We start from the raw sequence: 18784 nt of genomic DNA on the forward strand, positions 1-18784 counted from the left end.
CCTAGGTCGAGTCTGTCTTTCCCTTGACCATAACGGGTGAATGATCTCTCCCTGTCCCTGTCCTGACCCACCAGCCCTTCCTCGTACTTTGTCCTCCCCGTCCCGCTGCAGCGTGCGGCCGCGTGGTCCTTTGCTGCTGGCTGGGCCTAAACCACGAGACGAGGCCAGCCTGGCCTGCACCGCATGGGAGATGACACCGAACATTTCTCCTAACAGCAACTACACAGCACAACACTTGAAAGGGGACAGACTAGACTGCTGCCCCAAAGTCTGCCTGTTGCAGATACTGTCTGAGCCAGAACTTTGAAGTATCCAGCAAATCACACAAAAGTATTCATGATCCCTCTAATATTTTTGGCCGTACTGTTATTACTCCACTCACTTTTACAATCTGGCTCACGTTTAGAATCTAAGAAGAAAGGGAAGTCAAGAAAAATGTTTAGGGATTTCCCACTACGTAGGTCACTCTTAGGGAAAAAGCCTATTGGGTCTGCACGACCATAACGCAGCAGACGACACAGCCCGGTGTTGTGGGGTAAACCAGAGAAACAGCTTCCTGTTTAAGCAAAGTCTACAGTGTGTGTTGTGCTGAGCCAGTACGATGACTGTGGTTTTGCTTGGTCTTGTCAACTCACCTGTTTTTACACATTTTACACAAAACACTGAAACGTTTAACTGAGTATGTATTCCTGTGCTTGAAAGGCCTACTGGGAATCTGCTAGCTTTGGATTAAGACTTCCGGTACAAGATGCCCATTAGCTGCTAAGCTTGACGTCCTCTAAGAAGTGGCAAGAATCCCTGATGATCCTTATAGGCTCATGGAGGACTGTGCAAAGGACAGGGATCCCACTCTTCCTCACTGTTGGGCCAGGGCCTATCACAGTATAACAACACTCAAAGACTCTGACCTCAACAAATTATTATATCAGAGTAAAATCCCTAAAAATAGTAAAATGCAGTATTAAAAGAATCAAAACCGAGAGATAATCAAACCCAAAGATACATAAACCAAAGGTAAAGTCTGTTAGAGTTTCCTAGTCACGCTGTTTAAGACTTTCTGCATTTGTGAAACAGTTTTATCTGGATAAGGATGCTCTGGAAGAGGGTATCTAGTGGTTGCTTTCAACTGTCTGTTCCAGTTCCTACAATTCCCTGATACACAGTAAAGCTGCAGAACAGAAACACAACATCAGCCTTCAGCTCCTCTGGTGAAGGGATGAAAAGGGAGGGAAAAAGCCAGTCATCTGCATGAATTCTTCTGTACTGGTTATCGGGATGAAAAGACAACATAGTTTTTCCAATCATGCTGTGACAAAACACCAATCTGTATAATAGTAGGAGCTTCAAAAAATAAAACTACTGTAATTACATTTTGAAGAATTTCCTTAGAAACAGTCTTTGACTTACACATAAATTCCTGTTTTTCAAAGTTACTGATCAAAGAACGCAAACCTAAAAAAGACCTGTTTTGTCGTTTCAAGTATTTGATTCCGTATCACTCAGGAGACCACTCAGATAAACGTTCTTTTGTCTCCGAGTACGACATTCCTAGTTCTCTGCGCTTCAAAAAAAATCAGTGCAGAAATAATTCCTTTCCTCCTTCCCCCGTTAATCCTGTATTGTGGCTGAGAACTGGAAGGAAATTAAGACACTCCAAGGTATGACACCCACATGGACCACCGTCGTATTGTGGTCACTAAGAATACATGTTCAGCAAACTTAAGAATGGGAACTGGAAACAAACCAGATGGAAAATATTAAAAGCAGAATGGCACATGAGTTTCAGTAGATGCTTTAAATAAAGGGCAGTTAAATGCATTTATACCCAAGACTGCAACAGTGATGTAATGAAAAAACCCCATAATGTAAAGAGAATACCAAACTGAGTAATAGCTGATGGGCAAAATCTTAAGACTGCACTTACTTGGTATGTCCCTGAGCGACCGCTGAACACAAGGGTGTAAAGCCGTTTTTATCAGCAGCATCAACCTGTGCTTCTGCAGACAGCAGCAATCTCACACAGTCTGTGAACGGAGCATAACATAGACTGAAGCGAGGGACACAAGTGGTTAAAACTACCAGACGTTAAAACCTACTCAAGGGGCAACACCAACCAGTCTTTTGACCGCACAACGTGCGCCTCAGGGCGCTGAAGTAGCAGCTCTGGAAGCAGTCTGCAGGAGAGAGGTGAGCAGGACTCCCTGGGGACACTGCCACCCTCCTGCAAAAAGGGCCGGGGTTGGGTTCTACTGGGATCCAAATCTGTGCCCATTGCTGGCGACTCCCACGGTGTCAGCTAATTTATGTATCTCTAAGGCGGGCGCTTTGACTTTTCCAGCAGCCCTGGAAGGCAGCAGAGTCCTGTGAGACACCCCAGAGATGACAGCCCCGGGGAAGAGGCTCACAAGACACACCTAACTCAACAGGCTGGCCTGTTGTTTCAGGACACTGACGTGGGATTGCAAGAACAGATAAGATAAGCTGACAACCTCCAACCTCCCCAGACCATTCCCACTCATACATTTCCAAAATGACACGCAAAAAAATAGTACCAGCCTGATTCCACCATCCTACAGCTAAATTAAGATAATTAATTACACAGTAATTAGACCGCTTTTCATCCACAAAGTGGAGTATCATTTGATGCAATTAAGTTTGAAGAAAATACTTCATCTATTTCCTTGAAACTGGTTCTAGACCAAACTAAAACAATTCTTATGTAGTTGCAAATACTACTTTGAAAATCAGCTCAGCTGAACACCAATTATAAGCTCCTGACCTCATTTCTGAGCAAGCTGAGTGCATTCTCCTCTCCTGTGAGGAAAGGCTGAGAGAGTTGGGCTTGTTCAGCCTGGAGAAGAGAAGGCTCTGGGGAGCCCTTATAGCACCTTCCAGTACCTGAAGGGGCTACAAGGAAGCTGGGGGGGACTTTGTACAAGGGCCTGTAGTGACAGGACAAGGGGTAATGGGTTTAAATTGAAAGTGGGGAGGGTTAGATTAGATATCAGGAAGAAATTCTTCACAGAGAGGGTGGTGAGGCACTGGAACAGGTTGCCCAGAGAAGCCGTGGATGCCCCATCCCTGGAAGTGTTCAAGGCCAGGCTGGATGAGGCTTTGAGCAACCTGGTCTAGTGGAAGATGTCCCTGCCCATGGCAGAGGGGTTAGAACTAGATGGTCTTTAAGGTCCCTTCCAACCCAAACCATTCTGTGATTCTATGACTCTGTTCCAGCACTGGGTAAGATCTTGGAGCTAAGCTGATGAAGTTTACCTGTCAGAAACATGTATTTAGGACTGCTTAGAAATCAATCTAAAATGCTCCTGAACGTATTTACTCCTGTTACAATTCTTTCATATATTAATACAGATTTTCTGGAGTTGATTGAATAAATAAGTTAAAACTAAGAAATAATATTGTAAAACACTGTAAATCATTATATTGCAATTAAGACTCTTAAATTCTTAAATAAGTAATGTGATCTGATTTTAGTGGTTTTTTTTTTTTAAAGTTGGTTGTGAGGATAAACTTCCAGGGCTTCACCCGTAGTAGTTTCAAGTCAGAAAGAAGCTCTCTGTTAACTGCCTCACCTAGCACTTCCACTTGTAAGATAACACCAATTCAAATCAAATTATATTTTCAATCACTTTGCAACAGAAAAAATACTCTGCTAACAATGACTTCTTTCCATCGACCCCAGTCTTCTATTAAACAATTAGCTGGAAAACACAGATTCCTGCTTGACATCCTAGAATACTTCTAAAGTTTATGAAGGATGTTGAAAAAACCGTTCTTCCAGCAATTTCAAGAACACGGCTAGAATACTCGTTGGTGTCTCCATAAAGCACACGTCAGCCACGCAAAAGCCATGAAGAATGCACAGAACAAGACCACTTTTCTAAAAAGGTGCGGTTAACTCACAATTATCGATTGACAGGTCACTCAGGTGGCGGTTGATCTACATGAAAATACTGTTTCTGATGCAGACCACTGGCAAGAGCTCCTTATCCTCAGGGTTAGGTGCAAGCATGAGGAAATACAGCTGCGTCCGTAAGGCAGACCGTGTGAGCTAGTGAGGCCTACGTGACCTGTGGGGGTGGCACATCATGAAAAAGAGCAGTGGTCTCCAAGAAGCCTGGGTCCTCCGGATGAACTTTTGATTGGGATTTGGGGAAGGGTGATTTGGGTCAATCCAGGCTCATTAACTCCAGTCCACTGCTGTCTGCCACAGAAGTAATCGACAGTGGAGGGGACTGGGTGGAAGGGCAGGCACAGGGCAGATGCTTATGTTGTCACTCAGTTAAAGGTTTTGGTCAAAGCACAAGCAAAACCTGGGAGTTTATTAGCACAAACACCTGGAGACTTTACTGCTCTCCACCACAGCTGGGTAGTTAGTTCTTCCAGAGTGCTGGCAAACACCATGCGGATACAGCCAGTGGCTTGGCAGAGCTGACTCCATGTAGCTGTATGTCTCTGCACCTCACTCCTTTCTACTTCCCACATCATTCCAGTTTTTCCTATCAATTGGGATGCCACAGCCTCCAAAAACCCAGGACAGAAGAGAACCGGTTATACCATCAATGCACGTGATTAGCACACAGCTGAGTCCAAAGGATATTATTACTATTCTCTTCACATCTCTCAGTCTCAGGAACTCTTCTGATTTCATCCTCTCTTTCTCAACCACCTCGTGCGTGGTCAGGACTGGCAACTCAATGCAGACAGGCAGATAGATCAGCTGATGAAGTACTGTACATGTTACCGAGTGCATAACAGACCAAAGGGGCTCCTGCTTTGCGAACGGCTCAGACCAAGAGAGCCTGACAAAACAATCTGTTCAGCTGTCCTAATCTGGTGGTTAAATCACAAAACCAACCGTTTCCTCATGTCCACTAAAACACAAAGGAAGCTTTGAGCGTATATTTTCAGGGCGAAGTTTGCGCTCTCAGACCTGCAGAACTGGGGACAGTGTGTGCAGGGAACAAAGCAGCTGCTATGAGCTTCGTGTGCTGCAGAAACCCGCGGCGGCCGCTCTCAAAAGGCAACTGTTTATGAACAGGAAGGCTACGCAGTTTGCAAACAGGGCAGATCAGGAAAGAATATTAGACTTCTCTCTTGTGTAACTCAATTTTCTCTACAGACTGGGCTGAGAGCACGTAACAGCTGCCGCCGTCATGCTGGGTACGATGTGCTTCACCTTTCTCTGGTCACCTGCACATCGCAAATACTGTGTGTTTCTTCACCGAAGACGTGTGGAGGTCATTCACTTCCCACTCTTCCCTGACTCCCTGCAACATGCTGTTTGTTTCTGAAGGGAGGCAGGTACTCACAATGCTGGCTCTTAACAAGTCCAGAGCTACCCTTTTCTTCTGGGCAACTATTTCCCAGAAGAAATCGGGAAATCTGGTTAGTTGAGTGAGAAGAACCAAGGGATCCTAGAAACCTCTGCATCTATTCAGTAACTAACTCCAGGTTACAAATATTCTCAATAAATTAAATCACGGCGTCATCACCTACCAGAGCAAGCTTATGGGTTAACTCTTACGCTTGGACTTGATATCTGAAAGTTCTTTTCCAACCTAAATGCTCCTATGATTCTAAGGAATAAAACCCAGCCAGAAGATGGGAACTTACCACTGGCAATCCTACTCAACACAACAAAAAATTCTGTAGAATAAATTGTTTTATCCTTCTTAAAATTACATCACTGTCATTCCTTTTCACCTGGTTAGTTATAAAAAGCTAGTAAAAAGGACTTTTTAAAAAGAAGAGTTTTATTCCTGCACTTTCTTTCTTAAACCTAGGTATCTTCACATACAGTTGCTTTCGAAAGTCTCCACTCTGAAGAGCTGCATCTATCCAAGCACTCAGGAACAAACCGTAAGTGACAAAGAAAGGATCATATATTGAAGTGCAGCATGAAAAGCTTTCCCCAAAAATACTAGAAATCTACTACTCTCCATTTTCACACAATATAGCAAGGAGACATCAGTACTGCTGGTGTGTGATTCTCTCATTCAGAATTCATATTGTCCAGTCAGTCGCTAAAATGTGATGATTTGTACAACAAAGTGTTTTTCACATCCTGTCAACTCTCAGTGGAGCACTAGAACCTTTGTAATATACATTTTTATCTTAAAAAGTGAAAGATATTAACCTATTACAGGATGAATATGCACGTTTTTGTTTTCATTATTGTGTGTGCATGCTTCTGTCAAGCACCCTCCTTATTTGAAATGCTGACAATAAAACAAGAAACCAAATTGCCTTTGCTGTCAGTAAGAGCTGTTCAGTAACTGTAACTGAGAATCAGGGCATTTGCTTCGCAACATTTCAGGAATACAAGGCGGGTGAAGAAGAATTGGGTCAATTACAGTCTCCCACGAACACCACCAGTGATAAATGGATGTAAGCCTACAAGGATCCACAGAACACCCATTCAGTGAGGGGAGAAAAATAAATCCACGCAATATAATAAACCTGGGCTCTTACTACTGAAATTAAAAGCTTGGGAAAAAAATGGCAAAGGAAGAAAATAAAATAAAGAACTTTTCCAATATTTTAAGAGTCTTGGCAACAGCAAAGAATCTGTCAGATGAAAAGGCCCAGATGTTCCTACAAAGTAAACCACAGCACCTAGCAAGCAAAGACAAATCATAGCATTCTGAACAAAGGGAAGATTCCTCCTATCCCTACGCCTGGTAGCAAAATTAAACTTGAACATGTGAGAAAAATGTACACTATCTGCCTAGCTATGGCTTTTGTATCCTAACTTACTCTGATTTTTAAGATACTTGAGAAAAATAATGGAACAGTCTCCCTACATACTCTCTTAAACACTGTACCAGGGTTTTCTAATTGTGTCACTAACAAATCCATTGTTAAATAAAACCACAAAGTGCCCTCAAAAGCGGTAGCTTTAAACACACTAAATTTGACCTTTTACTGTGAAGTAAAATCTTGTCTTTACTAAAAATTAGTGGAATTTTTGTCATTGGTATTGGTGGATCTCATATTTAGGGTCCAAAACGGCATAATGATGCCATTTGCTGTACAAGAATCTAGGATGTTTTTACGTAAGTACAAAAAAAAAAAAAATACAGTAACATGTTCTGGAATTTTAAAGAAGGCTGCTGTTTGAGAGCCTTGTGTTAACACTCTGAAATTATTGCCTGGAGGTTTTATCCATGAAATTCGTATCTCTTAGTAACATCTAAGGCCAGGCTGGATGCGGCTTTGAGCAACATGGTCTAGTGGAAGGTGTCCCTGCCCATGGCAGGGGGTTGGAACTAGATGGTCTTTAAGGGCCCTTCCAAACCATTCTCTGATTTGCCTCATCTCATCAATATATTTATAATATATGAAGACTGCTGAAAGGTTCCGACATGCTGCCTCCTCCAGACTGAGGGTTGGAGTAGTGGGGAAAAGAAAAAGAAAAATGGTATCTCAGTAGGGCAAACTAAGGCTATTTCCTCTGCCTCAAAAATACAGTCAGTTCATTTTATTTCCCAAATAACACACTACTCTGAAACCATCTTCCATCATCTGCACTGCTGCTGCAGGAGATCAAAACACTGCTGATGACCTATTCTTTCCTGCTTACTCCCTGTAGAGGAAAGCCCGTTCTTTCAAATTGCCTTTGCTACAAAAGATCTTTGGTTTGTCACAGAACATGTGGTGACGATGTCTGGTGGCTTTTTATAGGAAGGGAGAATTGGAATGGCTATTCCTGCAGAATGCTACCACAAGCAAGAATGCTTTCTGTGTTCCAAAATCTTGTCTCCAAAGGTATTGCTTACATACACGCTATACTATGACTTCTGTCACATAATCTGCATGTCTCAGTTTCACTTTCATATTTTTAAATGACAGGCAGCTGACCTAACTATTTAAAACTCACGAAAAAAGCTTTCATTATTTGATTTGTATATCGTAACAAAACTTAGAATCACCTACCTGTATGTCCATTCGTAGCAGCAGAATACAAGGCAGAATAGCCATCTTCACAAGAGTAATTAATGTCCAGTCCTTCTTCATTAAGCAGCATTGATAATAAAGTGACATTTCCCTGGGCAGCAGCTTGGTGAAGAAGAGTGGGCCTGCCACCCAGGGGGACAGGACCACCACTTGTTAACAAAGGGGTTAGGGAGGAAGACCAGCCTGTGAGTTAAAGCAACAGAAGTTAGATGGAAGACGCATAAATAAAGCTTTGCTTTTTCTGTGTGCCTTTAAAAATCAAAGAGGATCTTCAAAATGACAAGATTCGTTAGTTCAGCGCAAGTTTTGTGATGACGCTTTGTCTATGTATCAGAAGGTATTCTGAAGAGTAAAATCTGCAGGTAAGGGTGACAACTGTTAATGCAAATGAACAGATTCCATTGCAAAAGGTTAACGTGAAACTTATGAACTGTGGTAGCAGCTGGATGTCTCAAAAAATGTATACTATTAAAATCCAGAAACTACCGAAAGCCTTACACAAGTTTTAATTTAATTGCTCCTATGCTGGGAATTTTTTCTAAAGTATCTAAAAAAAGTTTTAAAAAAAAGGCCAAATAAATTTCATATGAAATCTCATCCTTTACAGTCTTGGTGAAAAACTTCAGTATTGATATCTCACCTGCAGGTCTACAGAAAAATCACACGTGGTCTTAATAACTTTAAGCATCTTTCAATGTGTTTTCAAAAAATGTAGAAACCAGTTAGGCAAATAATACAGAAATAAATATATCTGACTGAAGTGTACCTTACGGTAATGTTCCTTGCACTCACCGACACTTAAACAATGTGTTATAAAATGCTCCAGTATGAATGAGTAATAGATTCTATAAAATTTACGAATGAAAGTCACCCTGTTAAAAAATAATATTCACTTCAAAGCTTTGAAAGCTTAGGAGTTATCTTGGTTAAATGTGCTGTTCGTTACTTATCAGCTTTAGAAGGGAGTTTGTTAAGAATATGAAGTTTGCTGCATAAGGCATAGAAAATTTTGTGCATTCTTCTTTGACCAAGGACTGCAAAAGAAAATAGAAGAAAGATTTTTCCTTTTCTTATTTTATTACATTTAGAAAATCCGCATTGTATTTCTTGACGAACTTTGTATTCCGTGGCCACACACAAGCTATTTTATGAGGCTGAAATCTGACAATACAAAGCAAGTTTACGCAGCTTTCACTGTAGTTCTACAGCCCCCAGGGCTGAAGAGGAGCTGCAGGGCACGACCTCCAGCTCCACCAAGCTGATCAAGGGCCATCCAACCTCCAACACCTAGAACCGGAAAAGACGCGTGGCAGTAGCTCTACTATGCTGGGATGATCTGCTCTGCAGTTTGGAAAAATGAAATGAAATATGGAAGTTAGAGTTCCACAGAAGCAATAGATCTGGGAACCTTGCAAGATCCAGTCAAATTTTAATTAAGGTCCAGACAAGAATCCATCACCTGAGCAGCCGCAATGAAGAACCCAGTTCAAAACAACCACAAAAAGAAATGCTTGGAGTATTTTCATATTTGTTTCTAATGTAACCTGAATTAGTAATTTCAAATTAAGTTTACTAGTTCAGGATGTAAAGAAAACATATTTTTCCAGTATTTTCAACTTACTGATTCGACACTGACTGTAAGAAGTCGTCACTACAGCTGTGAAGTTACCTTATAAATGCAACTTTAAACTGACGACAGACTGTAAAGTTCACTCCATCCAACTTCAATTCTGAAGCTACATTCTGGCTATTAATACTCTTATTAGTATTTGTTTCTCCAATATTTTTAATCAGAGGTTTTTGAGGGTTTTCTGAAGTTTGTAAATAGTAAGCAAACTCCATTCTTTAAGTGATAAAAAAATCTGTATCTATTTGCACTTACAGTTAACTCTTACAAAATCCCCAGAAGTCTGAAGAATAACTTTTGTTCTTTCTTTCCATCAGAAAAGTGGTTTTATTTTTCCAACCTTTTGCTATTCTTTGAAACTAAGGGTGCTGCAGCTGTTGCTGTATGCATCAGTGATTTTAAATGGTACCTGTGTAGTTCTGCCTGTCGTGCCGTGGTAGTTAACTGACAGTGGATGCTGCTAGGGTGGCACTCCAGATGCTAACATTCTTTGTCCAAGGCACACTGGAATTATCTGGGGGGATTCTGGGAGCCCGACGCTAAGCTTCAAGCATGAAGTTCACTTTCCCAAGTAGTTTTGTAATACGAACAGTAATTCTGGGTTCCCTTCCGTACTGAAAACAATGTAAGTTTTTCCCATTTTCTTTTAAAGCGTCATCAACAGAAATTCCAGAATAAAAGAGGGTTTTATTTGGGTGCCATATGTGGTGTCTTAACTTTCATTTCAACTCTTTGAAATGAAAAATATGTTGTTGCGATTCACTGATGAAATCCTGCACACCAGGTTATCGTTAGATGAAAACCTTCTACTGAAAGAAAGATACAAAAAGCAGGTAATAACACAAACCTAACTTCAGCTTCTTTTATCAGCGTAAAGCAATAGAATAAAGCTGAATTCATTCCACAAAACACAGCAACGTTAGGAAATACCAATAAGGAAAGTACATGGTTACAGATGCAAAAAGTCCGGAAGCGTGAAGCATCGGTGAAAGTGTGTAGGGCATGCAGTGATGAAGGGCAGAGGGACAGACAAGAACAGCTTCTGGCATCAGCTTCAGAATGTGAGGTGGTTAATTTCAGAGCCCAGATCAGTCCCTCACCCCCCACACACTTTTAACTTCGAAGCCAATTGTATAGAGAGAATAAATCAATCGTTACAGAAATGAGCAAAATAAAACTTCATTGAAGAGTGACATAAAAAGCGCAAAACCCAGAAGAAAGTGAAAGCAGAAGTCCCAGGGGTATGGAAATCCAACTGCCTGCCTTCGTTTCCATTTTGAAGTCTTACAGCCGTTGAACCGAGGAAGTCCAAACAGAGCAGAAGCATTTTGGCACCAGTTCAACGGCTGCTGAAGTTAATGAAAACACTGTCGCAGATTTTGAATTGGGCCATAAATGTTCATCGTAATTTCACTACGTGCAGTCTGTTCAACGTTAATGACAAAAGCTGGTCTCTTTGTGCTCTGATTTTAAGTTCGCTCTTGAGAGCTGCTCCTTTGAGATGAGAAGAGCAACACGTAGTACGGTGCCCCGTCTCTAAAAGGTACCGCCATGTTCCTTTGGCAGGGTGCGGAATGGAAGCAATTGGTGCTCTGATTTTAAGTTCGCTCTTGAGAGCTGCTCCTTTGAGAACCCAGACGCTCCCTTACTGAAAATAAGGCTGATGTGTTCTTCAAGGAATCCGAGCTAACTAGGAAACTGGTTTTAAATTAATGAATAAGTACGGTGCCCCGTCTCTAAAAGGTACCGCCATGTTCCTTTGGCAGGGTGCGGAATGGAAGCAATTGGTGCTCTGATTTTAAGTTCGCTCTTGAGAGCTGCTCCTTTGAGAACCCAGACGCTCCCTTACTGAAAATAAGGCTGATGTGTTCTTCAAGGAATCCGAGCTAACTAGGAAACTGGTTTTAAATTAATGAATAGAATACCTGACTGATCAGGCTATTAGCAACAATTCTGACCCCATGGTCAGAAGAAAGAAACACGAATTTCTTGGAAAACAAAAATATAAAAATGGAGGCTTCTTTCAATGTCTTCTTAATATGTTAAATTGGTTTTGCAGTGTTGTTTGAAAATGTTAACAAATTCTGATTGAAGCTCACTACTTACTATGCAATAAAATATGAATCAGCTTTCACCATGCTCTGCTTTAACTGAAGGTAAAATTGAAATTCTAAACATTTTCTGAAAAAAATAAATGAAGCTGATTAAAATCAACCGGAACATTAATAAAACTAACTGAATCTCTGCCCAGAGGGAATGAAAATGCAGATGTGTGAAGGAGGTTTCAGTAATATTTGCAGTTTGTTAGATGGTGTTCACCCCAAGAGGTCGCACTGAAAAAAAGAGAGTGACATGAATTCAGGCATTACTGACCACATTATCTAGACCACTACCTAGAGCTTAGGCTATCTTTCTTTGCAGAGCTGAGATTATGGGGTATGCTTCCCCTTTGTAATTGCAACAATTCACAAAGAGCTCTGCCACTTGCAAAACAGTAACGGTGTCAAATGTTCAGAGCAACGGTTATAAATGGATTAAATGAACCCACATTTCCACCCCTGCCAGAAAGAAGCACGTGGAGTGTAAATGAAGAAAGGCAATCTGAACACAAAACCCAGCACAATGTAAAAAAAACTAAGTTTTTGACAAAAACCTTATCTTTGAGAACTGCCTCTGAGAACGGTCACAAATTTCACAAGCAACAGAGACTGACTATTGGATGGAGGAGTCCAACTTAAAAGGCCGACTGTCATCCTAGGAAAAACGTTTATGCCTCGAAGGACAAACTAAAGCGATAACAATTCATGGAGTTACGAGGTCAAAGGGTGGTAATTTTAATTCCATTAAGAAGCCTAATAGCACCCGAAGGCAAATGAGGTCTGGAGAATATCTAGAATACTGGAAGACTAATGACCTACTATCAGACTCAGCTAGGAATAAGAATTTAAGATAAAAATTCAGGACATCCATATGAAAAACAGCAAAGCAAGAGGCAGCCACCAAATCCCACAGTTGTTAACCCTGAGAAAGTAGCAGACAAATGGGAAGTCAGACTTCTGAGTGCGTATTTTTACGGCATGGTTCAGAAAGGAGAGAGGATTCTGACAGCATAGTGCCACAGCCAAACGACTAGGTTACTCCAGAAACACGCAGGAAGTCCTCAATGAAGTGGAATGGGAACAAAAATTCCTTAGTAACGTGAGCCCTGGAATCTCCTGTGTATACAGGTAGGAGTTTGCCACACGCTGCTTTTGGAACAGCTTCCCCAAGACCAGTGAGTGAGTTCAACTGCCTCATCAGGCAGCGGTGCAGCAACCAACAGAGAGGGCTTGGCTGTGGGATGGAAAAGCCCAGCTATGCCGGGCTTTTACACCCCGTAGATGATGATACGGGGACTGAAGTACTGTAACTGAACTGAGAATAAGACCATTCAAACACCCTCCAATGCTGACAAAGGTCTGAAGTGTTCCATAACTGTGTGTCCGTCTTCCTCACTGCAGTGCAAGCAAGACAGGCTGAAGAGGAGCTTCTGCGTAACGTCCCAGTGCTATTGATCCCAGCAGTGAAATATGCCGACCAAAAAGATTTACAGGAGATCGACAATTAACAGAAAGGCAGGCCAGGGCCGTCTTTGTCCAGTTAATTGCCATCCAGAAGACACCCTGAAGCTAGCAGCATGGTAAGCACACAAATAAGTCCCCGCCACAACGCAAAAGGAACAGCAGATACACGCGCTAAGTCGACAGACAGAGTTACCAGCTTAACGTGTGGATTTTAACCCTCCAGCAGCAAAACTTTGTTGCTATCTGTTGAAGCAAACCCGTGAGATGCCACACACAAGTATTAACAAAGCCTACAAGTAACATCCAGAAGAACTATAGAAAAACAGAAGCAAGGATGAAGCATACTCTGTAGGTAAGAAGTGCTACACTTGAAAGTGTGCGGTTATCCAGGCAATTAGGTACCTTCATGTGCCACCACCTAATGCCACAGGAGAATCCAGTGGCCCCAGCTACGCACTGCTTCCTCAAAGATTCACAGAGCACTGAAATATCTATTCCATGGAAGATCACCAGCGGTGACAATTTTCAAAACATTATTTCAGGCTGAGAAAGCATTTTGAAGTCCAAAATTATAGTATAAAAAAAAACCCCAACAAACCCACAACCAAAAACCTGCTAAAAAAGCAAACAGAAAAAAATGAGGTTTTCTAATATATTGTAACCTGCAGCCCATTTACTTTTAAACATTATTCCTCTTTACCTTTAAAAAAAAAGCCTTCAATTTGGATACCTCTTTGAAGAAGCAAGCTAATTTATAACATTATAATCAGCAAAAGACTTCCCATACCCCTGGAATGTGGAAAAAAATATAAATAAAAATTTCAGCTTTCAGAAAGTAAAAAAGAGAAAGTAATAAAAAGATAAATAAAGCAAACGAGACGCAGAGGAAAACCAAAACATTATTTTAGAGGGAGACAGTTTGTAGCATATCAATCCCTTTACCTGATGCTGTTACCAGGAGGCTGTCTGAATCACATGGTCTACAGGATGAAGCACTAACAGGGTTTATGGAGGAGCTACAGGCAATGGTGGTGGGAATGACAAAGGAATTTTCTGAACATGCAGGTTGGTTCAGTCCAGGGAAGTGGGAAGGCCAGGCACCCACCTGAGATGAGGCTATGGCTGGTATGGCACAGCCTGCAGGTGCCACAGATAAATCTATAGCAGGTTTTGGTGGCAGCTGAGGTGAGGACTTAGAAATAATTTCCTCATTTATTACCCTGATTCCTTGTGGTGAACTTGAAAGAGGTGAGGTCACGGTTTTGCTGTCAGTTTTTGCACTTGTATTTGGGGATCGACCACTATCCATTAAAATTTTAAGCTGTGGGTGTGGTGGAGAAGGAGTTTGTGAAAGCCCTGGTTTTTTAGGAGGAATAGGTGGCGGATTTCCTCTGTCAATTCTCGATACACTGGGAGTCTTTAAACTCATTTTACCAACTGGGGGGTAAGTGCCAACATCCACCGAATGTGACGTCCCCGGCCGCGATGGAGTGCCGCCCTGAGGGCTTGTAAATCTCGACAGGACCTGGGTAACGGTATTCCGAGCTACCTGTTTGGCAACCAGGTTGTCACGACTAGTAGGGGACACGTCCCTTGAGGGAGGGCTTTGGGTTGTGTTCCCGTTTTGGTCTTGATCATTCGCATTCGCTTGAAACCTAAATCTAGCTGCTTGGATTCGTGGATTTAGGCCCGGATGCCCAGCAGTGTTGGCAGATGGTGAATGCAGACTGTGCATAGACGAGGTGAGCGAAGGATTCTGAGCTGCGGCACTCGGTGCTGCAGGCGTGCAAAGGGAACTGCTGTTTGAAAAAGGGGAAGTGCTACTTGGTAAATCAGGTGATGAGCCTGTACTTGGTCCATTTTCCTCAATTCTGTTTTGATTCTGTGTCGGAGCAGGAGTTGTGGGAGGGACAAGTTCACTGGATGAAGACTGCCGATCAATGACAGGCTTCACAAATGCTGCATTGGTGCACACATTCATTTTTGTATTGCCAGATGCTAGAGGGTTCACTGCAGAAGGCTTTACAGATACAGTCAAAGGCAACTTCTTCACATTTTCTGTGCTACCCTCCATCACTACAGTATCTGTTTGGCAGGCAACAGTTCTTGAACTTGGCTCTTCTGTTTCAACAGAAACAGAAACAAGATTCCTATCTTTATTTTTATCTTTATTTTTAAGAGAAAGATTAGCTTTACTTTCATTCTCCTTCTTTAATTGCTCAATCATTTTGATCATCTTATCTCTCTCTTCTCTGAGGTCATTGGTATGCGCTTCCTCTCTATGGAGTTTGGCACGCAACTGCTCTCTCTCTGTGTCAAACTCAGACAGCTGCTTTTCCATTTGAGCTTCCATTTGTGTACTCCTTTGTTTCTCAGCTGCAAGAGACTCCTCCAATTCAGCGGCCTTTTTCTTTTCCTCTTCAAATTTTGACATCACTTCTTCCAGTTTCTGGGCTTCCTCTACAATTCGGCCAGACAACTGCTTACAAATCAATACTACATGCTTATTCTTTCCACGTTCTTCTTCAAGACGAGCAGATAGCTTTTTGTGCTCCAGCTCAAGATTCTGTAACTGAGATTTTTCCATCTCCAACTGTAAGAAAGGACAGAGAAAAATTCTCATTAACAAGATGGAGACATTCAACATAACCTAGTATTAACTTGACATCGATATTTTAACCTTTGAGAGTATGCTGAAAATGAACCTCTCCGCCCCAGGAAAGCGGTCTGTGGTATTGAACACAAGTGCCTATAATCTTATACAGGCAAAAGAAAGAGACAGACTTCTCTGATGAGCAATTCAGAAACTAAGTAAGCCCATCTACTTTCCTCCTCTGGAAACACAGACACTCCCCAAAGTGATTAAATGCTTGTGATTCCTGAGTGAGGAGCTACCTGTTCTCCAGAAATTGGACATAAGACACCACAGAAAGTCCTCTTCTTAGTACAGGAACCAGACACAAGCAAGAGATAAGCTTTGCAAAGAACTCTGAGCCCAGGAATTAAAGGTTTAGGTTTTAGGTCTTCCTCAGACTGAAGGAGATTAGGGTTAAAATACACAGTCCATCCTATAATTTGTGTCTTATATCTGGCTTTAACATTTAGAAATAAGGCATTCGTTTCTAAGACCAACTTTGTGGCACAGGCATAGCTATCTTCCTGTATTCACCAACAGCAGGTTCAGTGCCATCAGTGCTAGACAAACTACGTTATAAGCGAGAATCAAACAACTACCTACCATGTACAGATAATGGGCGAGAATGTTTTTTCCCCTCGTTCCCCACCCCCAAGCCATCTTGCCTGCTGAATATGCTTTTATTCAAAGACCCTGTTCTAGAAAAGCACTGGAAAAATATGTTAATGCACCACTTCACAAAATACCTACTAGTAATAATTCGACCCAAATTGCTTCGTATTTTCCCAAGCAAACTTTTACACAACTCAAAAAACAACAACAAAAATTGATTTCTTTCTTCCTGCTCCTCCCTTCACACACCGATGCATTAGCTTCCTCTGTAGCTTGTCTGAAGGACTGATAAAAAAATCAACCAAACAAACCCCCAAGAAACTGCTGAGCACTCCTTCTCCTGCACCCTTTTTATTGGTTTAGCCTTGTCAGTTCTGCTTCATATTTAGGTACAGACTAACACAGAAGGAACGATTCAGAACTGTACTGCTACAGTGCATTTTCTATGTGGGGATTTTTTTCTGTAAAAATACTTTCAGGTACCTAAGGAGAAAAAAAAAATTAAGTGCCCACAAACATGAATGGTTAATTTTGACTGCAACAGGAAACTTTCATGCTTCTACTATATGAGGAAAGCTATGGCAAAGAGCAGTGCATTTAAGATCTTGCCTGGAAGAAATGTTTCACTTCAACAGATGAAAGAAGGATCACAGATTATAGATTCAGATGGCAGTGTCATGGTAAAACGATAACTAATTTCAGAGTTTAAGACAATAAAGCATCATGAATATATTTACTGTAAACTGTACTGTGGGAAACAAGAAGGCCTAGGGGATTGGTAGTAGGTATGGATATCTTCTCTCTCTGTCAGTGCTTAAAATACTGTCTTGGTTCTAAATGAAAACAGAAAGACAGACAGACAGGCAAAAAAAAACCCCAGGCATTACAAATAATAGTTTTTCAGAAGCTTATTGCTACAGCACACTATTCCATGTCCTCTCCAGTGGGAGATGGAAATTTCTTAGCTCTGGAAGCTTCTTCAACATCCCTGTAGATGCGTCCACAATTCATTTTTAACTAAACTGCATTTAAGCAAAAGGTAATATAAATACAATTTTTAAAGAACAGTTTTGTTACTCTCCAGTTATGCCACAGAGCGGAGTTGAAACTCATGCCATCAAGACGGAGGGAGTCTGCCACTGTAATAGAAATAAATCCCACCTGCTATAGCTCATTGCTCCCAGGATCATTTTTTTCCACATGGTAAGTAGAATTCATGCAGGAGAAAACACTTAAGAAGGAAGTGACATGACAGAGAGAACAAACAATAAATCCTGTATGAATTTAGACTTAGAGATGAACGTGTGTCTCAGTCTCCCTGTACTTGTCATCCTGTCACCTGACTGAAAATTTCTCTCCCGTTTTCGTCATAAGAATGGTAAAAAGCATAAAGAGGTGATGGTAATATTGATGTGATGTGTATTATGGTAACAGTAAAATTTCTTCTTGAAATCATACCATTATCGTAAGAAACAGTGAACTAAGAGGAATAAATCACTACGGGAAATTATGCCTACGTTATAAATGTCATCTTGGCTTCAAGCGCCTCAAAACCTGTTTAGCAGTGGAGGGGTTCCACTGGGGTTTTAAAGCATCATCCCAAGTTAACCAATTCACTATGTACAACGTATTTCACAAAACCAAGTCCGCTTTCTTAAAAACAGTGTGAAATATATAAAAAATAAGGTCGGCATTATCAGTCTTTCCAAAACACCACCACCACCGCGTCTTCAGTCATGTTCATGGCAGTACAGCTGCACATTAAACTACAAGCTATTACGATGACACCGTACTTCGGAATGGTCCCATTCCCAGTTCTTCACATGCAGAAAAATCAGTATTCTGTTCTCAAGCATTTAATTGTTCATTTGTGGGTTTTTTTTGTTTAGTTTGGGTTTTTTTTTGAAAGCATCCAACAGCATTTGGGTGCTTCACAAGCATTTCAAAGCTCGTGGAGCATCCAACAGTAACAGTGGAGCATCCAACAGTTTCTTTTTGTTAAGACAGATACAAAAATAATGAGAAATAGAAACCATTTTTAAAACTTGGAAATGAAATAGGATTATAATGAAAATGGTTTTATCAACATTTTCTATACTTTATTATTCCTACATTTTGCTTTCAGATGAGGGATTTGTTCTATAAATTAACTGTTGTGAAATGATATCACTTTCCAATAATAACAGATTTTAACATATGATTGGGATGAAATCAGCGTACCGTACTACTATCTTATTTGTAAGCACTGCATATAAATAAGGAATCCCTAATATGTATATGTGTGTCTTCTATTTGATTTTAAATGGACAAAAGCAGCATTAGTTTCTCATTTTACATTGTATCCTATCTCTATCTCTTCCCCCCCCCCCCCCC

General features: G+C 41.2%; 1 protein-coding gene across 1 annotated transcript in view; it reads right to left on the bottom strand.

The window, feature by feature from the left end:
• Window positions 1–18784, bottom strand: part of CTTNBP2 (cortactin binding protein 2) — a gene marked incomplete at its 5' end in the record, with an annotated part of 53549 nt that overhangs the window by 31370 nt on the left and 3395 nt on the right. The window contains 3 exons of the mRNA XM_010149285.1: window positions 1925–2024; window positions 7954–8157; window positions 14107–15757. Of these exons, the coding sequence (XP_010147587.1) occupies window positions 1925–2024; window positions 7954–8157; window positions 14107–15757 (1955 nt within the window). The remainder of the gene's footprint in view (window positions 1–1924; window positions 2025–7953; window positions 8158–14106; window positions 15758–18784) is intronic.

Source organism: Eurypyga helias, unplaced genomic scaffold (assembly GCF_000690775.1).
Source record: "Eurypyga helias isolate BGI_N326 unplaced genomic scaffold, ASM69077v1 scaffold10893, whole genome shotgun sequence".
NCBI classification, from domain to species: domain Eukaryota; kingdom Metazoa; phylum Chordata; class Aves; order Eurypygiformes; family Eurypygidae; genus Eurypyga; species Eurypyga helias.